General features: G+C 42.1%; 1 protein-coding gene across 6 annotated transcripts in view; it reads right to left on the bottom strand.

The window, feature by feature from the left end:
- Positions 1-22103, bottom strand: part of cadm1a (cell adhesion molecule 1a) — a 277911-nt gene that overhangs the window by 5810 nt on the left and 249998 nt on the right. For 4 of the 6 annotated variants that reach the window (XM_053846562.1, XM_053846565.1, XM_053846563.1 and 1 more), the window contains one exon: positions 18729-18761. The exons of the other annotated variants lie outside the window; for them this stretch is intronic. In XM_053846562.1, coding sequence (XP_053702537.1) covers positions 18729-18761 — 33 coding nt within the window. The remainder of the gene's footprint in view (positions 1-18728; positions 18762-22103) is intronic. 6 annotated transcript variants of the gene reach the window in all.

Raw genomic sequence — 22103 nt, 5'->3', positions numbered from 1 at the left:
TAGCAGGAACAGATAGGAGTAGAAGCAGAGTCTGTTTACGTTGTAGAGCTTTTAGTACTATTGATGGGAGGAGAAGCAGCTGCAGTAGTAGAAGTAGAGCTAGAATTAACCTGAGCCCTAAAAGAGCGTGTTTTTGGACTGTGGGAGGAAACTGGAGCACCTGGAGAAAATACTTGCGGACACAGGGAGAACATGCAAACTCCACGAAGAAAGGCCACCGGGAATGTGATGAAATAAACAGACGAAAGTGACGAAATAAACGTAACAAAAGATGGTTATATACATGTGAAACAGAAGTACGGCAACTCGACAAACTCTCATTCTGTTACAGCCACTGGACGGTTATTGATCAGAACCGAGCTCAGGTCCATTCCAGGCAGTGATCGTCTTTTCATGGCACAGAAAAGGAGCTAATCTTTTCACTTGTGCCGTGAATGTAGCGGGAAATAGAGCGGGCAGAGAAAATGATGTTTGGCGATGCGACCTGAAATGAAATCTGTATTCACGATCGTAACTAATGATTACATTAGTGCTCTTAGCGATTAAGTTCCCATTCCCTTTAACCTTCACTCAGCAGCTAATGTCTTCTATCTGTCATTTGGAGGCAGTGGCGGCGAGAGAGCAGCCAGGACAAGAGAGACAATAGTCCCAGTTTAGCAAGCGGCGCACGTGGGGCCCACCAGCAGCTCCCACTATCCATTAGCTGGAGTAAAACTCACTCAAACCGCTCCACACTCCAGCCTGTTTCTGGACCCAGGGGGGGGTTCTGAGTGAGGTCCAGGAAAGGGGTAAAAAAAAAACACAGCTTATTAAGAAAAAAAGGTAGCATGTGGGGTAACGTTAGCGGCCGGCCACACGACCTGACTTCAACAACCTGAGGTAATGATGGCGGAGCAGGGAGGGAACTGCCCATCAAACTCCATAGATCGCGAGCGCAGGGATGAAATGCTTGAGTTTTGTGTAGATTAAATGAAAGAGAGCGGCAATCTTGTTGCTAAATAACATGGAATTCATGATGACATGGAGCTTTCTGAGCACCTGACACTTCATTTCATACGCATGGGACATTATCATGAAGGATAAGATTCAGTGAATGTTCATGACGCTAACAGTGAGCAGTATAATCCACGGGCACGGTGAGTGTGAAAGTCTGGTGGTCTGTCTCTGGGGGAGGTGTGATGGATGTAAACGTCTCTCTGGGGACACCCCACACTATACTGGAGCGTGTTTCCCAGACTGGAGTCGTGTGGGAGACTGACATCACCAGACGGCTCCGGAGGCCCAGAGGGTGCTGAGCAATGGTGGTGCAAAGCAGGCAACTCCTGGAAGATTGTTGAACAACAAACTGATGCAAGTCAAAATGCCACAGCGGGTCTTTGACTTCCCAGTTCCATTTGTTCCAAGGCAGGGCTCGAAACTTAGACAGGCCATTAATACATATCATACTCCCCCAAAACACAGACGTATTTGTATGACTCGATAATAAGAACTGTACAAAAACGAAATCCAATGGAATGCGCTATAAAAGGCAGGTTGAATTTAGTTGTTAAGTTAAGCACCGCCTCCTCAGCGCCCCCTACTTCCTGCTTCTTTGTTTTTGCTTTTGGCGATAAATGTAGTGTTAAGGCCGTAAGGTACGGATCAGGATACGGATGTAGCCTTCTGTCCGTGCTTTCCTCTGACGGGTTTAGACTCCTCACAATGCCGGAGATGGCATCACACAGAATCGTCTTAAGAGTTCTGTTACTCTGTCAATAAAGTTGAGAGACGAAAAGACCGGTGCGTGTCCAGCTCTTCAAGCGTCACATATATACACACATATATATATATATATATATATATATATATATATATATATATATATATATATATATATATATATATATATATATATATATATATACATATATATATATATATATATATATACATATATATATATATACACTCAATTTTGACTCCTTGTCAAACACCACTTGTCAGGAATGTAAAAAAAAGATATAGGATACAGTGGCAGTGAACAGTGAGGACACCCAGCCATTATCAGCCGAGGACGGCACTCGGCAGTGGATTAAAAAAATAACCATAATAAATGTAAAAAGTCACGTAATTGGCTAAGTCCGCCCGGTGATGTCGTCATATCTAAATGAGATGTGACTTTACTTCCATTGCAAACTTTGGGTCACACTTAAGATTCTTCTCTTCAACAGCGTAACTTCATCTTCAACCGTTTCACATTCTTAGCCTTCAGAAAAAGTCATATTCAAAGCCGAATATTTCACTGAACAAGTCCAAGCTAGGCTCCAGGCATCCAACGACTTTTCCTTGTGCTTGTACTGTGGCCACTTCCAGTCAAATACTTCATTATTTTTGCTCAGTTTTCTGTCTACAAACAGTATTTTCATCTGTATTTTTTACTTGCTGGGCACTAATACGACTTGCCTCAAGACAAAAATAATGCCACGCTGCACCCCGCTACAGGGTTGTTGCTTGGAGAAAAAAGGCAAACTGTAAATGAGAAACAGCTTCGTAACCAGGTGGAATTACTTAACTTTTTTTGGACTAGTCCACCAAGCTGGTTGCTTCCACGTCAGCTCTGTCAACACTACCTCGGCATCAAACAGCGTCGATTTGCAAATGGACTTGTGCATCCCAGAGTGACCCCTACAGTCAGCCGGCCCTTCTGCATTAGGTTTGCTTCGCCTTTGGCAGCACATTGATGGATACAGAGAACACTAACTTTAGAAGGCACGGCCTCAGAACAGGAGATGGCGCTGTGATTATTTGTCAATCCGCAGAAGGGAAGGGATAAACAGCCACTCAACCACATCTTTTGTTGTGCTTGCTTCCGATGACCGGTTTTAACGCAACAGCGACTTGTGAAAACCATCCATCAGTGAAAATCCATCTTTTCCTTAAAACCAGCATCAGCGGGTCAAGAGTATTTAACAGAACAATCTCGCCGAAGCTTCTACACTCAGATGACTGTTTATGTGACTGATGATAGGCGAACACAGCGGCCACCGTCTCGCCTGTCATTTCTTGTGAGCACTCAGCGCCGGTGGTGACACATCAAGCAATTCCAATGTCATTTCAGCGAGGATCGCTTTACTGGCAATTACTGTCACACAGTCAAATACAGTACATTTGTGTGATTATCTCGCGCGGCGTGCGGAACCTCAGATTGCAGGGGTCAGTGTAGAGCAGCCAGGGCTGCATGTTAAAAGGCTTTTTTTCCTGCACTTGTATGTCAGAACTGTCGGGGAAACAATGTAGAAATGGTTCTCATCAGGACGCAAAGTAGAGCTGTAGCTTCTGAACAGCTAAGGTGATTTTTTTCTCCAGTCGTATCCAGCGGAATATGAATGGACATGAACAGAACTGAAATGTTGTTGGAATCGTGGTCTGAACTTTTCATTGGCGTCTTCTTGACATTGGTTTCAGGATCGTGGCTGCACTTGAAATCAGTTCACTCCACTGTAACGCTGTGACATTGCTGCACTTAAACCGGTCTGTCAATGCAGTGCCTGATGTAGTTACTACTTTGCACAAGCTGATAGTCTGAGCCTCATTTGTGGGCGGGTTTCCATTGAAAGTTGTGGAGTAAACAGTGACGGTGCATAGTGACAGCGAGTACGTTCCACAAGCAGCACATACTGGACCCGATGTTTTCCTTCACCGGGTCTCGGGACTTGGTGGAGACATGGTCAAACACTGCTTGTTAGGAATGAAAAAAAAAGGGAGCATAAATGGGCCTTTAGACTCCTCACAATGCCGGAGATGGCATCACACAGAATCGTCTTAAGAGTTGAGAGATGAAAAAACTAATAACGTTTCAAGCGCCACATAAAAAAAAAAAAAAAAAAAAAATATATATATATATATATATATATATATATATTATATATATATATGGCAGACATTGCAGTGAACAGTGAGGATACCCAGCCATCATCATCATCATCGTGACTTTTCTTCCATTGCAAACTTTGGGTCAGACTTAAGATTCTTGTCTTCGACAGCATAACTTCATCTTCAACCGTTTCACATTCTTAGCCTTCAGAAAAAGTCATATTCAAAGCCGAATATTTCACTGAACAAGTCCAAGCTAGGCTCCAGGCATCCAACGACTTTTCCTTGTGCTTGTACTGTGGCCACTTCCAGTCAAATATTTCATTATTTTTGCTCAGTTTTCTGTCTACAAACAGTGTTTTATTCTGCATTTTATACTTGTTGGGCACTAATACGACTTGCCGCGTGACAAAAATAATCCCACCCCGCACCCTGCTTTGGTGTAAATCAGGGGGCTGTTAGGGTTGGGTTAGCGTTACGCTACTTAATTTTAGCAAGTGGTTTATTCTTAACATAGTTATATGGTGATACAGTGTAATGGAACAGCCATAACATTAACTGTTTATATCAGGCAATCTCAATTAATTCATATTGAAAATATACAGTATATTACAAAAAAATATATACGTTACACATTTCTTCAGAGATTAAAACTTTAACTTTTTATGATGATGGTTGGATTTTTATATTGTCAAAAAAAAAAAAACCCCTTGGAATGTCATCTCTCAGCCACATGCCGAGGACACGTTCTGGATTTCATGGCAGGACCATCACACATCTCCACAAATTGCGCGGCACCTGTCGACACCGCCTGAAGGAACCCTGCAACAACAGCAGCGGCTTGACGGCTCATCTGTCGGGGGCAGTGCGGGTTAAAGCCGTCCGCGTGAAGTCCGTCATTCAACTGAATCAAAGCACTAGATGACAACACTGGTGTCCTGGGGCTGAGAAAACCACCACATCGATACTGCATCCCAGGTACTGGTGCTGCAGCAGAGAGAGAGCTGCAGGCAACATTATGACGGTACAGCGGAGCACGCTCACTCACGTGTGCAGCCATAAGCCCCTCCCTCACTAGAATGATCTCACTGAGTGTATGAACGAGCGAAAACATAAATCAATATGATATGTGATAAACACAGAGTACTGCATGCCACGTACTTTTTCATCCAATACATTTAAGTAACTCTTCTACTCAAAAAATACCACTGTAAAAACGGTGTATTTTCGGTTGCAGCAACCCAATTCAACAGTATTATTCCCGCCGTGATAAAGCGTAACACTGATGTTTAAGGGCAACATTTCACCGTAAATGATCTTTCCTATGACGTATACACGTATGAATAAAGGATTTCCAAGACACCAAAATGGTCGGCCCTGGTAGGGAAGTTTGAGAAGAAGCGAGAGAGCTAATGAGTTTCCTCCAACACAAAGTTGTGACAGAAAAGAATTGAGCCAGCAGGCAAAGCTCTCCATAATTTATTAGATCTGTGTCCCAACACTTCCCCATCGCCGTGAATTCATCCTGAAGGAAGCGAACGGAGCAGCTAAAACTGGTTTCAAACCAAAAGAGGTCTTAAGGAAAGGTTAGCCACCCCAAGTTGGATCAACATAAATCAAGTTGCTGAGTTGGAAAACATTCAGGCAACAGTGTTTTAACTTCACTCTGGGTTAGGAAAGTGGGTGAAGATCGATGGAAATGAAAACCGCGGCGCAACGTGACTCATAATTGCACAAGCAGATGAGTCACATTTTAATTTGAATTACTTTCTCTAGGTCTCTTCAAAAAGACAATGAAGTACAGTGAAGTTGGAAAAGTGCCCCTGATTCTTCCTCTCTCCAAACAAATTGTGTGTTATTTCCATCCCTGTGAACTAAAGTTTTGTTTGGTAGAAAAGAAAAAAAAAGCAGATTCCAATCTTGAAGCGGAGCCAGCAGAGCAGCTGTGGAAAATCAGCAGTAATCTGTGTTGCACTGACAAAATGCTCTGAAAAAGATGACAATCTCAAACATATACCGTATTTTCCGCACTATAAGCCGCACTGGAATATAGGCCTCGGGTGCACTGGTGCTGTCTGCAGCGCAGAAAGACCTGGCTTATAAATGCACAAGGATCACTTTGAAACTAGTGACTACTAGAAAACGGGGTTCACCATCAAGACTGACTCATGAAAAAATCTTTCCTGTCTCCGCACTGGACCGTGGTAGAGTGAGCGCTCACTCCAGGGTTTGATGTCTTGTTGTGGGCTGGAGCTGGGACAGGGATGAGGCGAGTCTGGGACAGAGTGTGACTTGGTTTATGACTTTGTCACAGCCAAACTGCACAGAAGCGCACATTCAGAGCTGGACACGCACCGGGCACCTCTTCACTTCTGGAGAGACGTCACTCACTCGGCAACCCCTCCCACATGCAGCGGCCACACACATAGAGGAACAGCCACCTGCAGCAGACACTCTACATTCACTCCTACAAAAGACTATTTTAAGGCTTGGAACCCATTATTTCTTTTTACATTCATTGTAATGGGAAAAATCGATTCAGATTTCGAACAAATCGCTTCTCGAACGGCCGTCTGGAACGGATTGTGGTCGAGAACCGAGGTACCACTGTATAAATAAAATGGATCACTTCCTATAAAACTGGACAAATTTCAAAAATTTCATTTGCCGAAAAACATGTCAGAGCTTCGGGACAAAGCAGTGGTTGGCCTGGTCGCAGTTTAAATGTGGTCGGCATGGAATGGCAAAATCCAGCACATGCATGGCTCTTCATGTTGCTGCAGAGCTCGGCCACGTTTCCTCCAAAGTGTAAAGAAGATACCGGGCTTCCAATGTTCCATCTTGAGCTTCATGAAATTGAATTACAGCAAAATAATGAACCAAATGGAACGCGTCTGGTGAGTCAATCACGGGTGGCCATTGTGGTGGGGAGAAAGAAACAAGGTTAAGTTGGCTGGTGGGTAGCTCATTTACCCGGGACATGTCAGTGGAGGCCGTGGTTGGAGACGGAGGAGATCTCCTAATTGGATCTTTTAATCTGCTAATGAAGCATTAGTGATTTGGCTGGAGCCCATGAAGCCGGCGGAGAGAAAGGCCAGTCACGTCGACAGCGGCGCGGCGTGCGCCCGGCGTCACAAGAGCTTGTCAGGATCCACTTTCAGTGCGGGTTAAAGAGTGGCTGTAATTAAAAGTCCTGGTGAACTTTTCAATGGAGCCAACATCAAACTGTCATGTACTCCAATAATAATACTCCGTACTCAGGTATGGCAGAAATATATTGAGCAAAATATACAGGTACAGAGTACCAGCGAGGGGAATCTGTCTGAAAGTGTTCACCTCAAAACCCATGCAACCAAGTCCAGCACTAAGAATGGTTTCATGTGATGAATGAGGGAGACCACTGGCAACTTAAGAACTCAAGTATAACTTAAAATGAATATATAAATCAAAGTCACATTCAAATTGTGAATGAAAAAAGGTAATATGGGCTGATGATGCTTCGTGAAGACTCAGAAGGGCACTGTTTCGTGAAGCCTCCTAGCATATCACATGAGGAAGTGTCCCGCTTTTTAAACACCAAATTCCTAATAAATTCCAGTGATATTGTGAAAATATGACTAGAATAATAGAAAGACCGCAGCAGTCGCTGATGACAGAAATACAGTATTACAGGGAGGTTATTTTCTGACCTCACTCTGGCGTCAATATGGCGACTCATGGCCCCAGAACAGCCATCGGTCGCAGTTTAAATCATGGTGCTAATCCAGGTGTATCTAATCATTCTTTATCTGAAAAGTAATGTAATTACGGGTTATTACCTTCGGCGGGACATGAGGACGGCCATATCTGGCTGGATAAACACGCCCTCATAAAGACTGCGGTGGTCTCAGGGGCGACGTCCGCTAACACATTGAGGACTCTCAATGGCTCCCAGGACCAAATGAGATTGTGGCTCCTTGCAATGATGCACATCACTCCTCTTAATGGGGACAGAAAAAAAAAACCCCTCCTACTCTTGAGTGTGATTATCAACATCCTCTTTCAGCTGCGCAGCATCTTGGCGGGGCAAGAAAACCCTGTTTGAGGCGGTAAAAATGGCTATTGACATTTAGAAAGGTCAACAAAGGAATGCGATGGTGAATGAGTGTAAAGACGGTTAAAGTAAGACGCACCAAAAAAACAGTGGTGGAGGTCGAACACAGGAAGTCAAGCGGCGTGTCACTCCCGCGGCTTTTTCTGATGGAACGACTGGAGTTTGCCACAACTGTGTGTCTTGGAGTTATGAGACAGAATGGTGTCAGTGAAATGACTTGAGGGGCTCTGTGTATATCTGTGTACACAGCAGACACAACCCCGGGTGAGGGCACGCTGCCAAAGAAATGATGGGCTAATCTTGGACCAAGAGACACCAGACAATTGCAGTTTCAATACTGGCGGTAAACAGAATCTGGACAAGCAAACGTGGTGTGCAACTCTCAGTTCACTCCTGTCTATTTATGTACAGAGCCGGTGAGGGGATCTATCTCAAAGTGTTAAACCCATACAACCAAGTCCAGCACCAAGAATAGTTTTATGAGATGAATGAGGGAGACCATCGGCAACTTAAGAACTCAAGTATAACTTCAAATGAATATATGAAAATGAAAAAAGGTAATATGGGCTGATGATGCTTCATGAACGCTCAGCAGGGGGCGCTCTCTGTTTCATTGAATCGGTTGTTCAAATCCAAGGAGTTGAGGAAGAAGGTGCCGTTCAGTGGGTTATGCAAATGAGAACATAGTTTCATGAAGCCTCATGAGACCATCACTACTGCATGGTTAATACACCAGTGAGAAAGTATTACTTTACAGATATGCATATATATCAAGTAAATCTCTGAATTCAATAACCAAAAAATGCTACACACTTCACATGGTCTAGAAAAATGGATGACATTATATTTTCAATACATCATAGATTTTGTTTTTTAAATACATTTGATTTAATTTCACATATTTCCCTCTTCATTTGTAGGGCTTGGCTCACAGTTTTGAACGACAGTTGTCAAAACACACACAGAATAAATAATTAAATAAATAAATAACATTTTTTAAAATATATTTCTTGTTGTTTATTTTAAATATTCCTAAACTTCATTCATTTATTTGTTTATTGACAGTAAATAATAATAAATGAGTCCGAGATGACATCTTTAAATATTACAAAAATAACAATATTTACATTTTTAAGCCTTAAGTCATATTTTGTCAGTCATTTAAAGTTCTTAAAAATATATATAGTTAACAGATATTCGTGTGTTTCAGTTTCAGTTGTGCAAGAATGTTTATGACAAACATTTATTCAAATAAATCTAAGCAGATGACCTAGTCCTATGTTATATTACATAAAGGGAGGACTTTCAAATGAATCCGAAGAGAAAAATAAACATAAAAAGGGCAGTAGAGCAACATTAATATGTGAATAAAAGAGCCCTCATTGCAGTGAAGATGACACTTTCCTGCCTACTTCAACACACTCAGGAGCGATTCCTTTCAGTGGTGAGACACCAGATGCGGCACGGTTGTCCATAACAATCATTGCCAAACAAATAACAGCATTATAATGCAAACGTGGCAGCGATGAAAACATTCACTTTGTCATCTTTGACGTGCTATTTTGTTGCTCTTTGTTGTGCAGCGCTGTGGAACAATCTGCCAGCTTCAGAGAGACTGGGAGAAACCGTCCATGATAATAAGAATAATAAGGGAAATCCTTAAGCAGGGCTGAGTGCACCTTGTCGCCCTCTAATCCCTGCGTCACCTCAAAGGAAAACTCAGTCCAGCTTACATGCATGGATGGTGTCAGGAATACAGCGAAGAGAAAACAAATCCGCTGTATTATAGCTCACTTTATAGCCAAGTCCCAGCGGAGAAGAGTGAAGCCGCCTGTCATGGACACTTTTTCCACGATGCGTCTTTATTTGTATGTTTTTAAAATGGAGGATCATGTGGAATCCCTAGTTTAAACGGCGCGACAACAAACTGAGGAAACATTTACTCCACTGCTGACGGCCAGAGTCCATCCCGAGTGCATCATGATGGAAAATCGTAAACAAAACAGAAGCTTTAGTTTTGCTCAGGGACCTTTGGGCTGGAGCCGTCCGGTGGAATTAAACAGAGGAAGAGGCGACTCCGTCCACGCGCGCTATTAATAATGAATTTATATGTAATCACAGAGTTCATTCGGCGTTTTTTGCTCGGCTCAAGCATAGCTGCTGTGTCATAAATGGGCTGGAGAAGTCGTAGGTTAGATGCAGCAAGCACGTTTAATAGACACAACACGTGTGACGTAAGTCGTATATACTGCAGGAGGGGTGCGACAAGCTCGCCTGGGATCAAGGAAAAGACCTGTCAAGCTGTGAGTTAGCTGTGACTGTGACATGTGGGGGGCAGTGACGTACCTCGACGTCACCAGATCTACCACAGATCAAGAAGAAGGGGGCGATGGGAATCATAAAAATACAAATGTAAACAATATTGATCATAATTTTAAAATAAAAAAATATTGGTGGGAGAGTGTAGCACAATGCTAGTCTCAGAGCCATGGCTAGCGGCTGACTGTCGTAATGCTAGTCACGGAGCCTAGCGGCGGATGTGACCATTTTGTAGCACATTGCTAGTTATGGTGCCATGGCTAGTGGTGGATGCGACTGTCGTGTAGCAAAATGCTAATCACGGAGCCATGGCTAGCGGCGGATGTGACCGTTTTGTAGCACAATGTAAGTTACGGAGCCATGGCTAGCGGCGGATGTGACCATTTTGTAGCCCAATGTAAGCTATGGAGCCATGGCTAGCGGCGGATGTGACCATTTTGTAGCACAATGTAAGTTACGGAGCCATGGCTAGCGGCGGATGTGACCATTTTGCAGCCCAATGTAAGTTACGGAGCCATGGCTAGCGGCGGATGTGACCATTTTGGAGCACAATGTAAGTTACGGAGCCATGGCTAGCGGCGGATGTGACCATTTTGGAGCACAAAGTAAGTTACGGAGCCATGGCTAGCGGCGGATGTGACCATTTTGTAGCCCAATGTAAGCTATGGAGCCATGGCTAGCGGCAGATGTGACCATTTTGTAGCACAATGTAAGTTACGGAGCCATGGCTAGCGGCGGATGTGACCATTTTGTAGCACAATGTAAGTTACGGAGCCATGGCTAGCGGCGGATGTGACCATTTTGGAGCACAAAGTAAGTTACGGAGCCATGGCTAGCGGCGGATGTGACCATTTTGTAGCCCAATGTAAGCTATGGAGCCATGGCTAGCGGCGGATGTGACCAGTTTGTAGCACAATGTAAGTTACGGAGCCATGGCTAGCGGCGGATGCGACCGTCATGTAGCACAATGTAAGTTACGGAGCCATGGCTAGCGGCGGATGTGACCATTTTGGAGCACAATGTAAGTTACGGAGCAATGGCTAGCGGCGGATGTGACCATTTTGTAGCCCAATGTAAGCTATGGAGCCATGGCTAGCGGCGGATGTGACCATTTTGTAGCACAATGTAAGTTACGGAGCCATGGCTAGCGGCGGATGCGACCGTCATGTAGCACAATGTCACAGAGCCACGGCTCGTGATGGATGCGATGGAGTAATGGAACCCATGAAATTGGAGGAGGAACGCAGCAGCTACATTGCAATAAACTCTTAAATCCATAGCAAATATGAATCAAGCACAAGTGAGCAGAAATGGAGACTTCTGTCACCATATTTTGAGAAAACAGTGTTAAACGGTGTCTTTTTATGCTCAAAATCTGATCTGAGTCGCTGCAAAGCATCGCTTTAGTGTCAAATTATCGACAGAAAGTCAAGTGCACCAGAGTTCAGCCGGGACGTTCCAAACCACAATGTGAAAATACGAGGGAAAAAGCACTTGGTTGCGACCTATACGGTTGTCGATACCCAATTTAAAAACAGCGTCTCCTCATTTTCAGCACATTACCGTGGTCAGAAAATGGGGTCGAGGCGCAGATTTCACACCTGGTTGATGTCTCATCATCGTCTTGGGTTCGGAGCCGGGTCACCTTCACATGTGCTGCGGTCCAATTGATCACAGACTCGAGTGAACTGCATTTTGTGTCCACTGAACATCGGCATTACACGCCGTTTCGTATCCCTGGCGACACAGCGATCTGAAGCCTTCATGGATTCTTTTCGCCCAGATTGGTGAGTCAGGATTTGGCGAGTCTCGAATCAATTTGCTGAAAGAGAAACTTCAAATAGGGGGGTCAAATGTATATGTACTAGTAGAGTAGAGCTCCTTGTTCAGGGATGTATTTCACTACACAATGGCCAGGGTTTACACTACTCTGAATGGACTTGAAATTCCCATAAAATTGAAATTCTGATACAAATATTTTCAAGACATTAAAAGAGCTTTAGTTTAAATAAGGTGATATAAAAACTTGAACTTAGCCAACATCGTGATTTATTGTGCTACTGATAAGTACCTTTATTTAATATTTTTATTGTCTTTTATTTATTTATTTTCAACAATCCTGTTGAGATTACTGAATGTGTGGATGTCACCACACAAAACAACACACCGGTTCTTTTAAAAACCACTAAACCTCATTCACGCTTCCTGAAATCGCACCAACAATGAAATTAATCCTCCATTTGACTTTTTCCTTCCAGCAAACACAGTGTTGTTTACCGCGATCTCCCGCGTGATGGCAGGAAATTACATGCTAAATTGTTCTGGCAGGCAGTTCAGAAGGTTCTGGTGAGTGCTAATGTGACAGCAGTTGCTGAGAGTCTGCTCTGATGCTGCAGGTGTCTCATTTCGGCAGGTAACAGAATTGGGCGACAGATGGGGATGATTGACAGTTTCAACTGAAGCGAAATTCTCTCGCTGGCCTCGTCCACATCTGGTGGCTTCAAGCTTTTGATAAACAGCGGGGAGGATGGTGGGGGGGGTGGTTCTGACACCAAGATATCAGTGAAGATCCGATGATATCTCTTTAACCCAGCAGGGCTGACATATGCGGCGCAAAAACTAAATCAAATAGAGGCGTGCTGGAGCTGAATTGAAGAACAAAAAGTCACAAAATATTCTGCCGACTGAGACTCCAGTTAGGGGCCTGCGGCTGTAAGCTAGTCACAGCAGAAACAAAGCATTATCTAAATATCACACATGGAAAACGGACCTCAAATGGACCCCCCCCCCCGCCCAAATCCTTCACTTGGCTGAGGAAGAGAGGCAGACGGCAGAAAGAGCTCAGCTGATGAACCAACGCACGCAGCATATGGCTCCCGCTTCCACGGCGTCCCGAGGGCAGGTTCAAGTCAGTTTCACGTCCAGACATATCTGCCGTCATCAAAAGGCGAGGCCCTCCACCGAGACCACCCTCTGAAAATATCATGAGTGACTTTCAGCACGGCAGCGAGGCATCGTGGGACACGGCTTTAATCCCAATGGTTAGTGAACGGCAGCCGCCGGGCCGTCAGACTGAGGTGCCAGGAACAGACAAGTGAGTAGAGAGGGTATTCAGGTTGAGGGGCCGCTTTATTAATGCATGAGGCCAGTGGTGCTGGAATTGAGCGAGACATCAAACGCCGGGTCGACTTCCCAGGTATCCTCATGAATGAGCAGCGACAATGTGGAGATGCTAGGTTGGTTTTATAATGGATGGAAATTATGAGGGGCGTGAATTCAATTGCCTAAATTGACAAAAAACAAAAAAAAAAACAACCTATCTATCTATACATATCTATATATATATATATAGATATATATACATATCTATATATATCTATATATCTATATCTATATATATATATCTATATATATACATATATAGGTTGTTTTTTGTATAATATTGTTTTATTAAATATTTTCTTTTATTAAAAAACAAAATATAATAATAGTCACTATTTTGTGACTGTATTGTTTGGTTTAAATGTTTTAAATTATGTTTTTTTCATGTGTATTATATATATATATAAATGTAAATATATATATATATAATATAGATATTATATAGATTAGAAGTTAGTAAGACGACTGGAATAATTTTAAACAACATAAAAATATGAATATTAATGACAACACAAAATGATCATTTTCTGACTTTCATTTCCTCCAAAAAAAAAAAATATATATATATACATATATATAATATAGATAGATATTATATAGATTATATATAGATTATTGATTCATATATATATATATATATATATATATATATATATATATATATATATAAAATAAAATCAAAAACAAAATATAATAATAGTAACTATTTTGTGACTGTATTGTTTGGTTTAAATGTTTGAAATTATGTTTTTTTGGTGTGTATTATATATATATATATATATATATATATATATATATATAATATAGATAGATATTATATAGATTAGAAGTTAGTAAGACGACTGGAATAATTTCAAACAGCATAAAAATATGAATATTAATGACAACACAAAATGATCATTTTCTGACTTTCATTTCCTCCAAAAAAAAAAATCCCATTACTTCTGGATATATATTTATTATTATTATGAAGCCTTTCAGCTTTGCTTCATATCGTAAATGCATATGTTTTTGGTAACAAGCACTGTTAACTCACTGACATCTCTTTATTTAGCTTGGACAAAGTGGCACAAAAGGCTGTACGTTAACCTTCAGGTGATCCATCAAAGTACCACATGAAGTCTCACAGCTCTGGAGACACCGTCCTGGCTCACGTCCGGACCCGCTGCTACTTTGTCTCACGGCGTCCTTGCCTGCTAATGAATTCCTCGTCTCTCTAATGACACCTTCTGACAAGTCAGTCCTTGGATGGAGCAGAAAAGTCTCGCGCTTCACCTGCCGCCGTCCCGCTGTGAGCAAGCCGGGCCATTATACGGCAGCAGCCCGTCGGACCATCGGATCTGAGAGCGCCGCGCAATTATCCCGCTACTTTCACACGCCGCCTGACAGCCGCGTTGGCAGCTGTGTCCTTTCCAGATGTGCTCCCCTCTCCAGATAGGAAATTAGTCAGCGCGGTCAAAGCAACTGACATCTCCCGACAACATGACCTTTGGACAGGAGCGAGGAGACGGACGCCGACCCAGTGCCTTCAACATACATCTGCTATTTCCAAGTCAGTTTCACACTGGTCAGTGAGGCACCACTTTTTCACTGGCCCACGCGTCATTGGCATTTATGACTGGAATATTAATAAGTGTTTCATTAACTCACATGCTTGTGTTGAAATAAAGATATAGATGTGAGGTCAAAGTGGGGTCTGGGGGCCACACGCAACCCTTTATCCAGCCACCACGAGGTCAGAGAGAAACTATTAAGTGTGGATAGTGATGTTACAATAAAAGAAAGGGCACTTTAAAGGACAGTGTCAGACATAATTTTCAGCAAATATTGGAAGCAAAAGCAGAATTTCTGTCACAAAATAATTTCTCAAAAAGATTCTCGTGTGCTAGTTGGATGAATATCTGTCCCATGTGACCATTTCCTGTCCGAGCTGTTGCTGGTGCAATGACTTATATTTGAGAAGTGACGTGGTGTCGTGCACTCTGAACACTCCAAACAGTCATGTTTTATGAAGATTAATTGAAAATATTAAATGCGGTGCCTCAGCGCCCCCTATCTAGAGATACGTGTTTAGAACAATTGGTAATTCTGATCAGGCCCACAGTTTTGGTCCCAGTTCATGAGCAACTGTGGTCATCTCATCATTACGGCGCCTCCTGGACTGTGGGAAGAAATCAGAGTGCTCGAAGCCAACTGAACACCTACATTGACATTGCAGCCAACTATATTTGATCTATTTAATTTGTTTTTTAATACATAAAAAAGCCAGGTTTCCTCAAATATAGTCTCCTGCATTGAGAGCAGTTATGTAACCTGACTTGTTTCAGTCTGACTTCCTCTGCGAGGGGCAACATCTCACAGAGAGGTGGGGCTTGGCATGTGGCGCATCACTTTCATTTCAACAGCGAAATCTAATTTATGGGAAGAAAATGTTTCAACACCCACTTCAGTCCACTAGTGGCAGCTCATTCCAGCCTCCTCTCTTCCCGCTGAATGCTTAATTTGTTCCATCTTGCCCTCCACGCCTCTTCGCGCCGAGCTGGACCTTTTTGAGAGGGGAACCGAGCACTGTGGAGGACCCTCCTGGTTCTTAGGTGACAGGCCTCCTCTCTGTTTTAATGTCACGGCAACATGGCCGACAGTACGGACAGCCAGACGGTCACCTGCTACCCAGGAAGTTAGAACAACGGCAGGATGTTTTCAGACATTCATTCCTAACATAAGATCGCTATTCAATAAAAATATGAAAGAAACAGCTGGACTTCGATTTCAGGATTAATTGCCTGTCTCTTCTTCTAAAAAATAAATACATAAAAATGGCAGTTATTACTGAACCTACAAGCAAATAATAGGGATAATTATTCGTATATTAACCACATATTGTGTTCATATTTATGACTAGCAGAATAATAACTAAACAATAATACTGTGAATTTACGTTGCACTTATTTATTTTTGCAATTGGGTTGTTAGTTAATTATTCATGTTTTCATTATTATTATTATTTCCTTTTTTGTTAGAAAAGAAATAATAATAATAAATAACAATAGTCACTACGTTATTACTGTATTATTACGTTTGAAATGTTTTTAATCAACATCTTTTTCCGGTTTGTTTAATTTGTTTTTTATAATTCATTAACCTATTAATTACAAACATAATACAGGCTATTTTAAATTGAAAATACATTTATTTACATGTACAATTATAATTTCTATATATTATTATTTAGTAATAGCATTTTATTTATGTTATTAACATTAAAATTTATAACATATACTGTTGTGTATAAAGACATAAAACAGTTTGGTGGGTTTCATGAGGGATGTTATCATCAACATTATGGCATCATAAACATGCATTTCCACGACTTTAATAAGCCTGTGAGAGGAACATGCTACAGTTACAAGAAGACATTCCTGACTTGCTCACTTGATCAGGAAACACACTCAATTCTAGTTCACTTTGCTCTGTCGAAGAAATGCAACACACTTCTGCGTAAACTCTGTAATCTCCATTAATATAAATAGATTAGTTTGCTAAATTTGGACGGCGCAATACTGTAAATATTCATCAGCCAACATCTCCCTTTGCACTGTCAGATCCGCCGAACAAGACGACGACTCCCCCCCAATAAAACAATATCCATAAGAGAGAGTTAGTTTGAAGTGACAGTAATACGGTTCTATATAGGGGACGCTATCTATTCTGTTCCACATCCTCACCGCAGGTGTCTGATAACAGACTCCAGCTATGCATGTCGGCTTGTGGAAGCATAATTATATTTTAAAATTCCATACTGCACCTGAACCTCCTCTAATATCAATCCTCTGAACTCTGCATGCATATGAATCAAACCACACCAGCCTCCATTAAATGTCCATCAACCCCCTGTGCAAATCCCCTCATCTCCTCCGAGCTCCTGCTCATCTGCCTTATTCAAATACTTCCATCAGCGAGACATATCGCAGGAAGGGACATTAACGCTGTCTCAACACTAACTTATGGGACGAGGGAGGACGGAATACCGAGTCGACGTTGAAATTATACTTGTGGAAAGCAAAGTATTTAACTACATTTTCAGGAGATGTTGATAATAGACAGGAACGAAGTACAGCTCGACTGAAACACAAGGTCGGGCCGGAGCTAGTGAGACGTCACTAGGTTTCTAGTGGACAAGCATCTTGTGAAATACAGTTTCTTTTTGTTCAAAAGTTTAAATTGGTAAATTTAATTTCCCTCCAGTTGAGTACAAGTATTCACAGCCATTTTTGTAGTCTTTGTTCTGTTAAAGCAGAACATAAACATGGCCACTATATTATAGTAACTATATGAAAACATCACTCTGTATATATATGTAAATATATACATCTTTTTAATCACATTTAATGGTTTTATTTTATTTTAATTTAATTGAACAGTTTGCTCTCCAGACAACAGGGAACCTTTGTGAGTGCAGCAGTTCCTGGTCCTCTGATCACACTGATGCACAAGACACGTGGCAGCAAGGATGATAACAACAACAACAAACATGGAGGAATCCCTGAACAAAAGCAACCAAAAGCATCTGTTTGCTTTTGTTCAGGGATGTTTTTCACTACACAATAGCCAGGGTTTCCACTACTCTGAATGTACTGAAAGTCTTATGAAAGTGAAATTCTTATATAAATATTTTCAAGACATTAAAAGAGCTTCAGTTTAAATAAGGTGATATAAAAACTTGAATATGGCCACCATCGTGATCTATTGTGCTATTGTCAAACTGATGCAAAATAAACAATATTTTGTTGTTTAAATGTATGTGTGGGTCCATCATTTGATTCAGTAATATACTTTTTTTTTGATGCAGACTACTGTGATTGTGGGAGTTTTTACTGAGAAAAAACAAACAAAACGAAAAAAAAACCCCAACAACATTAGGGCCCCTTTACAGATATTCAGTTGAGACTCCTGGCTATTTAAAAGGGGCATGAGCATCTTGGCAGACATATGCACGCTCTCAGTACCGCCTGACACTTTATCAAGAAAGAAAAACAAATGACTTGATTTAAAATGCGGCTTGTCGTGACTCACATTGTAAAGTGGAAAGCACAGAGCAACAGGTAAACATTGGATTGGTCATGCAGCAGAGCTGGCAGGAATTATAAACAAGCGCCACCTGTTGGCCGTACTGTGCCATGTCAGTGAGATTTCCCACGGATTGCTCCCAAACGGTCGCAACATTTAGTGTCACCATGCAGCCGCAGGACACCAATAAAGGACAGAAACAGAGAGACAAAAAGAGGAAAGTAGAGATACCAACCATGAGCTGCGGGTTCAGTGCTGGGCGAAGTGTCTGAGCACAGACATGGCGGTGGTGGAGGGAGGTGTGCAACAGGAGGAACAACATGCAAATAAAAGGAGAGGTGGGGGAGGGAGTGGGGGGGCAGGAGGAGAAAACAAATGACACCCATAAGCAAGCATTCAAAACACCAGAACATGACAACAGACACAGAGGCTTGAGGGAAATCATAGGGAACCAAAGGCAGCGTACACAAACACTTCACGGTACACACTGGACGAGCCACTCAGCAGCGACACACACCACTGCCACCATGTGCGACGGAAACCACGTTTCATGATGCACTGGTGTGTGTTTCCCCAGCTTCAAATGCTCGGCGCCATTAATCCTGGGGATCCCAGCGACATGAGATTCAATTAAATGCTGCTTTTTAATTTCAGTCAAGGCAGATGGCCGTCACAGCGTGAGCTTCTCAACACTAACTCATGCTGAAATAATGTTGCAGTACGTGCCGGAGATGTTGCATCACTGTGCGTCTCACTGAGGCTGGGTTGGCACGGCGACGCCACCACTGAGGAACACCGGATGCTCGGAGCGTCACAGCGACGGTGCCGCGCAATTGAGTCAGGCCGTTGTACTGACTCCGCCCGGCCAGTGAGTGGCAGTGTATTTTAGAGACAGTTACGGAGGGATATCTCTGCCATTCAGATTTGAAAACAAAAAAAAAAACAATTTGAAAACAAAGAACAAAATTGAATAGAAAAAAAAGTTTTACGTAGTAAAACTTTTCATTACAGCGTGAAAATTAGTAGTTTTTTTTTAATTTTCAAATTGTATTTACGAATTCATTACACACTTACTTTCAGATTTGAAACTTTTTCTTTACGATTACGAATCTTTTTTTACGAGTTCAAAACTGATGGCACAGAAATTGCGTTGGGGGCGTGTCCTTGCTCTGTGGGCGGAGCCGAATCAAGACTGACAGCACTCAGAACCGCGGTTTGAGGTGTGGTGTTTACAGGTAACACAGATATTGTGACGCTATAAAGTCACGTGCATGTCGGAGAAAAACACACACTGCTCCAATCTACATGCTATTTAAGGTGCAACTTGCCATCAAACACCGTATAGAAGAAGTTAATAATGCCACATGATTCTGTGATGACATTTGAAACGACATATTCCAACATCATTTTTCAGAATGTTTTTTTTTCTAATTCAATTTGTTTTTTTGTATTCAAATCTCGATGGCAGAGATACTGATGTTTGTTTATAAATAGATCTCTTTTATGATACGTATTTGCTCCAACTGATATTACTAGTTTTATTTACAAAATAAACAACACATTTTTCTATTTTTCATTGAGTGTAAAATAATATTCTTTCTGCAATTATTGAGGAGGAAAAAAGCAGAAAAAGTTCCCTCCAGCAGAAGCAGAAAGCCATGAAGCCATGACACAGAACAGGAGCCTAAAATAGAGAACGCTTTGTTCAAGAGAATCACGCTTCCAGATTTAACTCGCGGTTGAAGACAAACTAATTACCGAGCTTGGTTTCAAGCAAAAGCTCGCAAAGAGTTTAATTACCAATTTGTGAAAACTGCCGACTATTCAAATGAATTGCAGGTAATTATTCTCTTTGTCCAACTCCTGTGCAGCTGAACTAAACTTCTCGCGGCTCCACGCTAATTGCGTATTTACTTTTCCCGTTGAACCCGCACATTGCTCTCTGCACAAGAGTGAGGAACATGGATTCGCCGTGACACGTCCCAGATAATAACTCGGCCTTCAGAGAAGTGAACCTGCCTCCACAGGTGAGTCTCCTCTGTGTGCATCCGTGAAAATGCGATACAGTCAGCAATTACCTTGGAATCCATATGAAATTCATTTGCACTGAATGGAGACCGCCGGCGACTAAACACTGGATTTTATGAAATCCAACGCCACGTGCGCGAAGATTCTTTTAGATGTTCCGCTCGCATGATTCCAGGCCACTTCTTTTCCACACTGCAATTTCCCGTCTCCGCAAGCTGCTGCAAGAATGCTAAAGCACGCGGCATGTCATTGGGTTTAAACACCACCCGGGGCTGCGGCCTCCGCATCGGCCGTGTCAACTCCGCTCTGGTCTCTGCCGCAGACGGTCATCCACGTGATATTTCATCCAAACGTACTTGTCACTGGACCGGCTGGGAAGCCCAAACTGACCTGAACCTAACCTATGTTCTCATGCACAAAAAGGCAAAACAAGTTCCTGCAAAACTAGTTAAGGTAGAATTGTCTGAAAGTAAATTTTGGTCTAAAACAGTACTGAAATTTGAGGATGAATTTAGATGAAGATTGAAAAACACATCACTTCAACAGATATACTGTATTTCCTGGTCCAACATTGCCTGAAGTCAATGATAGTCTTCCTCTGGTTCTGGATTGACTTCAGTATGAGAATAGCTTCTTTCGAGGTCAGGGTTTGCTTGCTTCACTATGCGAGTCATCGACATGACTTGTTGCTTGTTTAGCATTTATAAAGGCCATCTACAAACATCCACATCTACATCTACAAACAACATCATATTGGAACACTAGAAAACCCAAAAGAGAAATGAAGCTGCTCCACTGATATTTTATTCTTTATTAATGAGAGAGATATTGGTTTTCTTTCTTGCAGTAAGGACTCGTAATCTGTTGAGTGGGGATGTTACTTTTACAGTAACTGTTGGGAATGTCATGTATGAATCTTTAAGCTAAAAAAACGGGACTCAACACAAGTGGCGACAATTGACGTCAAAAGCGAATCAACACGGCAACACAGGAGGCTCAGTAACCCGATCACAAGTATATGACACAGGAAGCCAATGTTATTCCTGAAGTGTTCTGTCAACATTTCCCATTTCACAGGCGCTTGCACAGATATTTTGGGGGCTGCAGCTCAGGCTCGCAGAAAAGGCTCCTAGCATGTGACTTGGCAGTGGCCTGGAGTTGTATTGCCGTGGAGCGACAGGTTGATGGTTCGAGTGGTTCAGTGGATGATAGAGTAACTTTTTTTTCCTCGTGAATCTGAGAATGAAGACAAAATGGGGCACGTTTCTCATGCAAGGAAAATGATGAGAAGAAAAAGGGCTGGTGCTCGACTGCCACTAGGGGGCTCTCTGTGCATGTCCGGGTCAGGTGCGGTAAACAACTGCACACATACTTTCGAATGACTTGTATTGTTTACTTGATCCCAACTCATAGAATTATTATTCATATTTTTTAAATAGAGTTTTAAAACTGGTCGTGTGTGGTTGACATCTGAAATGCCTAAAGTGAGAGGGAACCCATTATATATCAGAAGTTCCTATTTCATTGTTGACGTTAAATAATAAATAAAGATATTCAAGTCATGAAGCTGCCGACAGTTAAC

The sequence above is a fragment of the Synchiropus splendidus genome, chromosome 17, assembly GCF_027744825.2.
Source record: "Synchiropus splendidus isolate RoL2022-P1 chromosome 17, RoL_Sspl_1.0, whole genome shotgun sequence".
NCBI classification, from domain to species: Eukaryota; Metazoa; Chordata; class Actinopteri; order Syngnathiformes; family Callionymidae; genus Synchiropus; species Synchiropus splendidus.
The sequence above is the reverse complement of the archived record's forward strand: the minus strand, read 5'-3'. Positions and strand labels throughout refer to the sequence as shown.